The 7500-nt window shown below is 38.3% G+C and overlaps 2 protein-coding genes across 4 annotated transcripts in view; one reads left to right on the top strand and one right to left on the bottom strand.

The window, feature by feature from the left end:
• LOC125032746 overlaps nt 1-1057 on the top strand; it is an 8028-nt gene extending 6971 nt beyond the window's left edge. For both annotated transcript variants that reach the window (XM_047624056.1, XM_047624057.1), the window contains exons 9-10: nt 738-894; nt 1000-1057. In XM_047624056.1, coding sequence (XP_047480012.1) covers nt 738-894; nt 1000-1014 — 172 coding nt within the window. In that variant the 3' untranslated portion in view covers nt 1015-1057. The remainder of the gene's footprint in view (nt 1-737; nt 895-999) is intronic.
• Nucleotides 1058-6459: 5402 nt separating this feature from the next.
• Nucleotides 6460-7500, bottom strand: part of LOC125032792 (galactosylgalactosylxylosylprotein 3-beta-glucuronosyltransferase P-like) — a 25206-nt gene continuing 24165 nt past the window's right edge. For both annotated transcript variants that reach the window (XM_047624165.1, XM_047624164.1), the window contains exons 5-6: nt 7377-7500; nt 6460-6833 (exon numbers count right to left, since the gene is read on the bottom strand). The exon at nt 7377-7500 is cut by the window's right edge and continues 164 nt beyond it. In XM_047624165.1, the coding sequence (XP_047480121.1) occupies nt 6669-6833; nt 7377-7500 (289 nt within the window). In that variant the 3' untranslated portion in view covers nt 6460-6668. The remainder of the gene's footprint in view (nt 6834-7376) is intronic.

The following is a 7500-nucleotide window of genomic DNA, read 5'->3' on the forward strand; positions in this document are numbered from 1 at the left end:
AACACAACTTAGCTTTATATTTGGTCCATACAAATATAATTCTCTCTGTCTCTCTGTCTCTTTGTCTCTCTGTCTCTTTGTCTCTCTGTCTCTTTGTCTCTCTGTCTCTCTGTCTCTCTCACTCTCTCTCTCTCTGTCTGTCTGTCTGTCTGTCTCTGTCTGTCTGTCTGTCTCTGTCTCTGTCTCTCCCTGTCTCCCTGTCTCCCTCTCTCCCTCTCCCTTTCTCCCTCTCCCTCTCCCTCTCTCCCTCTCCCTCTCTCCCTCTCTCCCTCTCCCTCTCTCCCTCTCTCCCTTTCTCCCCCTCTCTCTCTGTCCCCCTTTCTCTCTGTCCCCCTTCTCTCTCTGTCCCCCTCTCTCTCTGTCCCCCTCTCTCTCTGTCCCCCTCTCTCTCTGTCCCCCTCTCTCTCTGCTCCCTCTCTCTCGCTCCCTCTCTCTCCTCCCTCTCTCTCTCTCCTCCCTCCCTCTCTCCTCCCTCTCTCTCTCTCCTCCCTCCCTCTCTCCTCCCTCCCTCTCTCCTCCCTCTCTCTCTCCTCCCTCTCTCTCTCCTCCCTCTCTCTCTCCTCCCTCTCTCTCTCTCCTCCCTCTTCTCTCCTCCCTCTTCTCTCCTCCCTCTTCTCTCCTCCCTCCCTCCTCCCTCCTCCCTCCCTCCCTCCCTCCCTCCCTCCCTCCCTCCCTCCCTCCCCCCAAGTAGATGATTTTAAATAATTCAATTTTATTTGTTATTTTTCTGTTCTTAGTGAAGAGTTAAAACTACTGGAAAACGTTAATGAAGATGAAAATCAGACAAATAAAAAGGTAAACGAGAGGCTCATTGAGATAGAAAAGAAGAGGAGGAAAATGGAAGACGACGAGGATGAATATGGACAATATGAAATACAGGCAAAAAAGAAGAAGGTAAGGTCAAGCCGAGTTGTGCTTTTTCGTAGTAAAATTGGACTTATTATTTCCATACAAAAAATTTCAGAATTATGTTATTAATATTACTTTTTGTCTTTTCAGGAATCGGTTAGCTAATAGCACTTTATTGTAATGATTCAAATAAAATCATTAAAACAAATTTTGTGTTTTCCCTTCCTTCAGCTACTCATTATCATGCAGCTAACCAACTTTTGAAAAATTACTCTGATTATAGGCACTTTATACATGAAAACCATACAGTTAAAAGCCAGTTTGAAAGCAATTAGCTTTTGACCTTTATCATTAGTTGGAATAAGGAGCAGAGAAAGAATGTCAGGCCTTCTCCTGTGCTTATAATATTATCAAGACCAGAATGAAAAACTGTGTAGGATGCCACAGCAAGGCAGCTGAATGATCTTTCTTTCTGTAGATGATTTTTGTGTGTTTTCACATATTGTCTTTAATTTGCCAATTTGTACTTTGCTTTGAACATCTTAACCCCCCCATTTCATACCCATTGTTGGCATGAGGGGGATTTAGGAGATGGAGCCCAATGCTAAGAATCACCCCTGCCTTGGGCCTCAACTCTTGACTTGATTCATTTTGCACAGTCTTTTCTTCTTCCCTTTTCCATTTCTTTCTCTTCTCCAATTCCTTCTACTATCCACTTCCTACGATGTTGAAGGGAAGAAAGGCTGACTTTGTGCCAGTCATGAATGGGCTGGGGTATCCATGAGCATGGTATTCCCCTGTTTAGTTGTCTAGCCCATACCCCTCAAGGGCTTCCTGTTTCTCTCCCCAATATACTCTAGGCTTACCAAAGCCAGTAATGAAAATTTTATCAGAGGCATTGAGGCTTGCCCCTTTATCAATTAGCCCCATATAATGAAATTCTCCCAATTCCCTGATCCAAGGCTTTCCTTTGACCATGACTGAACACTGTCCCCTCCTCAGTACCTACAATCACCTCAGTCCAGTCCAAATCATCCACCCAGATCATTACTCAACCTCCAGTAAACATTCCTTCTCTCCCAACATCCTCTACTTCGTTTCCTCCTCCCCAAATGCTTTCTTCATCTACTACCTTCTCCCCCCTTAGTACTACTTTGCATCCTTATTGTCCATCTCTCAACACTGCTCCCTCTTCCACATGTCCCCCACCTCTACAAATCTTTTGAATACTCTGTTAAGCCCAGCCAAATAGGATAATTTTTTTGTGATCTCCTCTACAGCACCTTACTCGGATAACACTCCTCTTTCTGCAATCTCTCCAAAAACAAGTAGGCAAAGTTTCCTTCTGCAGCCACCCCAGTTGTTCTCTGGCAAACCCATTCCTGCCTCATCTCTCCCTCAATACTTGTACCAAAACTGTCTCCATCTTCCTGACAAACTGCCCTGTTTATGACGAAGGATTGGTTAGATTGTGCAGAAGACCTACTTGCCTGCCTCATGACCTATGATGCAGTATCAGTACAATGCTACACCATTCCCCATAGAGGCTGCCATAAGTCCTCCATCAGTATTGCTAAGATTACATGACTTTCCCATTTATGTTTATATTGGCGGAGAACCTCCCTGTCTGACCATACCAACCTCCTCCCTCATTGACGACAGAATTGCTTGTGTCAAGGCTACCCTGCTAAACACTTGTGCATACTTGGTCATGATCAATCAAACTGCTCTGCACAATCATGCACATGTGCCAGTTATGGGGCTCCCATAATGTACTTTATAGGGGCTGCCCTACCTACGAGTTTGAGTCTGAGGTGGCAAATCTCAGGTTCAAACTTGGCTTAACTTAAAGTGAAGCTAGATAGGAAGCACACAGACAAGGTTTTTCTCTTACTCTCTACTCCAGTACTGTCCTTTGCTCTGCCCCTCCCATAATGCTTCTACATCTCTCTCAGTATCTCTTCCTCATTCTATTTCTATCCCCTCCCTCTCCCAGTCAAATTCTTTTGCCACTATTCTAGACACTCCAATCTCTACATCCCCTCTGCTCCTCACTCAACTCATCGCACAAGACAAGCTAAACATTCCACTCCATCTTCTTCTACCACATCCTCTCCTGCATCAACCTCTACTTCTGCCCCTCAAATGCCTGTCCCTTCTCTAATCCCCCCTAATCCTTTGTTCGTTGTTGTGAGGGGGCTTAGGAGACGGAGACTAGAGCTCAATGTGGGGGATCGATCCTGGCTTGGACATCATCCCTTACTTCAACTAGTTTTGCATGGTCTTTTCTTCTCGTCCTTTTCTTTTCCTTCTCTTCATCCCCTTCTTCTGTCCACTTATCCTAATCATGAACTTGTCTTTACCCTTTTCACCACAATACTTTATCATAGTGCTATATGATCTTTCATGTCTAGCACATTAATTTGTTTTAACCATTAACCATTAACCATCTTCTCCCCCTAATAAGAAAACCTTTGTTTCCAAGACCTCTCCAACCAACTTCACTTCAGAAACTCTTGAAGACATTCAAACTACCTGATCATGACCCAAGAAAACATCCTACGCCTCATCCGTCATCCAATCTCTCTGCTCCCATACCTTCTAAATTCAAAGTAACTGACATTCATCCTCCTCCTATTCCTGTGGCCCTTACACCCCTTCCTCCCACTCCCTCCTAGTCCATCCCATCCCCATTTATTCTCCATTATCTCTTCCAGTTCCCCCTGGATACACATGTGACTATGTCGAAACAAACCCCTTCCCTGGAATCGCTCCCTCCTGTGATCTGATTGCCCTTAAGCACCCTTTTCTCCTTTTGGTAATCCCTACCTTACCCTACAAACATCCTTGCAGAATCCCATTCTCCCTTAACAACTTTGATCTAATCACCCACATTTAATCATTGTCTAAACCCCCTCTTTACCCTTTCCTCTACTGCAGCTCTCTGTAGTGCTATATGCTGTTTGATATCTAGCACATTTATTTTGCTTTGTAACCATTAACCACTTGAACATCTTACATGCATGAAACAAAACAGCAACAGTATAGAAGGAATACTAAAACATGGTATTTCAAGACTTGGCTAGACTTATCATAAAATAAAATATAAAAGGATCCATTCATGTCCCAAAAAACAAACTTGTGACTGGCACCAAAGTTGATTTAAGTTCTTTCCAAGTTTTAGACAAATGTTCATATTTTATATTCATATTAATTTACTTAATGAAGTTTTCTTTACAAATTAGCCCCAAGTCAATGTAAAGGAAACAAACTCTGCAAAATATCACTTATATTTGTACAATAAAAAAGAACATTACATTTATACATAACTGCAAATGCATGCAAGCATTGCAATTCAACTGATTTCAAAGGACAATGATGATGCTTCTAGAAAAAAGACATGAGACATAAATACTGGATGGTATAATGTAAACTGAAAATGATTGTTTGTGATGAAATGCAAGGTGCTCAAGTTGATGCATTGTTTCTATATACCTCTAAAGAAAACACAAAGTCAATGTAAAAATAAAAATAAAAGATAACTATGATATTACCAGTAAGAAAACTGTTCTACAAAGTAATCATGATCACCCTCACCATGACTATCATAATATACATAACTAAGGATTTGCATGTTGCTTAGATTTTCCAATTCACCTCAACCACCACCCTGTAAAAAAAAAAAAAAAAAAGTGTGCTTGATGGAGATAATTTACTTCTTTTATGACCACATTTGTTTATGAGATACTGAAAAGGTTTATGATTTCCTTCACTTGAAAAAACATGGGTCAGTGTGAAAAATGGGTCAGTACTGAAATGGCCTTTGTAGATTGGAGTAAGGGGGGTAAGGAAGAGAGCTTTGACAGACACAAGGGATTCATTAGACATTTAAAAAGGAGTGAACTCATTTAAGAAGTTGTCGAGATTCCATTAGTAGTGAGTTGGTGTGAATTTTAAATGCAGATGTTTTCATAAACAAAATACACATTTAAGGCAATATATATTCTTAAACAACTTACAGAACATGGGATCTGTCATTTGTTAAAAGAATATAGTGAGAATCCAATTAGTATTTTCTAATTAATAATGTGTATTTTTGTTTAAGCACATGTTGTGTGTACATGCATTTGTATTTGTGCTTGTTTGCATGTTGATTTGTGAGTGAGTGAGTGAGTGAGTGAGTGAGTGAGTGAGTGAGTGAGTGAGTGAGTGAGTGAGTGAGTGAGTGAGTGAGTGAGTGAGTGAGTGTGTGTGCGTTTGTGCATGTGTGCGGGTGTGCATGTGTGTGTGAACGTGCATGCCTGCGATGGTTATGTATGTAAGTATTTACAAGTGAGTATGTGTGTAAAAATGAGTAAGTGTAAAAGTGTGTTCCCCCCTCCCCCCCAACCAACCAGGTAACAGAACTTGTAACTGAAATCAAGATGGCATACTTTGACCTGTAAATGCTTTACATTTGTTCACAGCCACAAACAATTATCAGTGCTAAAACAGCTACTTTGTAATTAAAGTAAATTATTACTGAACAGTTTCCATTCATCTATGTAAATTTACTGTGCTACATTTATTTTTTGTATTAATTTATATAAAATTTATATATAAATCAATTTGTCTTTTCTCCCCATGGCTTCATTTAGCTTTATACAATGGCATTCATTGTGATAAAGAGGTATACATTCAAATGAATATCTTAACATTGCAAAAGATGTATTTGACTGATTTCAGTGTAAATTTGACAAAAATATAATCAAACTGGTCAAGTACATCTCTTATATTGTGAAGATATTCATTCTCATTTATATCCTTTCTTCATTTACAAACATTAGAAGCGAGAGCAGGACCTATATTTTCATGAACAGTTAACAAGAAATGCCTATTGCTCATCTAGTGGAACTGAAATATTACAAAGATAGTACATATATAACTTGAGAGTACATTTTAGTTAAGTGTATGTGTAGGTGTCTATTATATAATTTTAATGAGACTTATAACCATTCAACTAAAAAGCACTATCAATGCAATATTGCAAAATATTCAGCACTAGTAGATATACTGCAAAATTCCCCAAAAGGAACACAAGACAATTTTCTGATCTTAAAGCATGCCTGGGAAACATATATTAATATTGTTGGAAAAAATGAACTATTATCCCATTCCTCCTTTAAATAAAAAAAAAATAAAAATAAAGATAGTGGTTATAATTACATTTCAATTTAGGGATTTTGTTTCATTTGCTAAAAAATATACAAATAAAAAAGTATTTTATGACAAAATATAGGACTAATGTATATCCAGACTAAAAAGAACTGGATTTAATAAAAAATTAATTGCTCTGCTCCAAATTGTACCTTTACCAGTTGCTTAGTATATGCAACTTCCTCACCCAATTTTTATTCATACCCACAAAAAATTGTGCACTGTATGGTGAGTATTTGGTAAATAGCAAATATGGTCAAAAATAAAATAAATGTAACATACTTTATAGTCAAATAAAAAATCAACAATAATACTGGTACGCAAGTCTATACCAAAACATCAGATTCATACACACCCTTTCCAAATCCCTCATCCCTGCAAACAAGCATGATAATATTCTAATATAAATCATCATACAATTGAAATCAGATTTATTATACAACAGAGTGACATTTAGAATATCCGCTAATAGGAACAATTCTTGGTCACCAAAGGCACTTTGTGATTAGCATATGTACACAATTGGAAGACATCTAAACTGTGCTGTGAATAATGATTACAGTACTGTACCATGTATTATCACAAATTCTTGACAACTCTAAAACTGGATAAGAGAGATTTATTTACACCATCTTAATACCATTACTGGGTACTTTTCCTTGTGTTGTTCCGTTGCCTCTCCACAATTTAGTTTTAAGGACGTCCAAGTTTGTTCCCACTGTCATCTTATTCTGAACTACTGGTAACGCAGGTTGATTTTTCTTGGTCTGTGTATGCCATACCCAAATCTGTAAATATAATTACTTGTTGAAAAATAATGGTTTACTTAAATTCACCTTAAATTCATATCAATTTAGTTAAATGTATTTCCTCTTGGAATCTGAAAATAATAGTCTACATGAAATGCTTCAATAAATATTTTGTTGCATAATAGTTTGTGCTGGGATGGTATGCCACATCTACCATTATCTACTGTGATTTTAGTTTAGTGACTGCATTAACAAAGACATAGCTCCACAAGCATTTAGTCAACAAGGAGTCAATTACTAGTCCTTCCTATCTCACCTGTCTATTTCTTTTCCTTGATTTTTGGAATGATTCTTTATTTTGATAACTTTATAATACTTATATATAAAAAGAAAAGAAAAGAAAAAAAAAATCAAGGATTGGGGAAATCATGTGAGGACATGTTGGCCTTTTGAATGACCATTGGTGGCTAAGCACTTGTAGAGACCTCTGTGTGCGACAAAATTCATAATGTGCAGTACATATACCCTCATACAAAGGATCAAGCATATTCTCCACACAACTGATGTTCTGTATTGCCTTACCTTTGTGCAGTTAAATGCTAGTGGTTCTATCTCATGTGCTTTTATTCCCAAACTTCTTAAAAATCCATCTTCTTCAAAGCCCACCTTAAAAGGCATTGTGGCTTTTGGTCGCTCAAGAAAATAC

The sequence above is a fragment of the Penaeus chinensis genome, chromosome 15, assembly GCF_019202785.1.
Source record: "Penaeus chinensis breed Huanghai No. 1 chromosome 15, ASM1920278v2, whole genome shotgun sequence".
Lineage (NCBI taxonomy): Eukaryota > Metazoa > Arthropoda > Malacostraca > Decapoda > Penaeidae > Penaeus > Penaeus chinensis.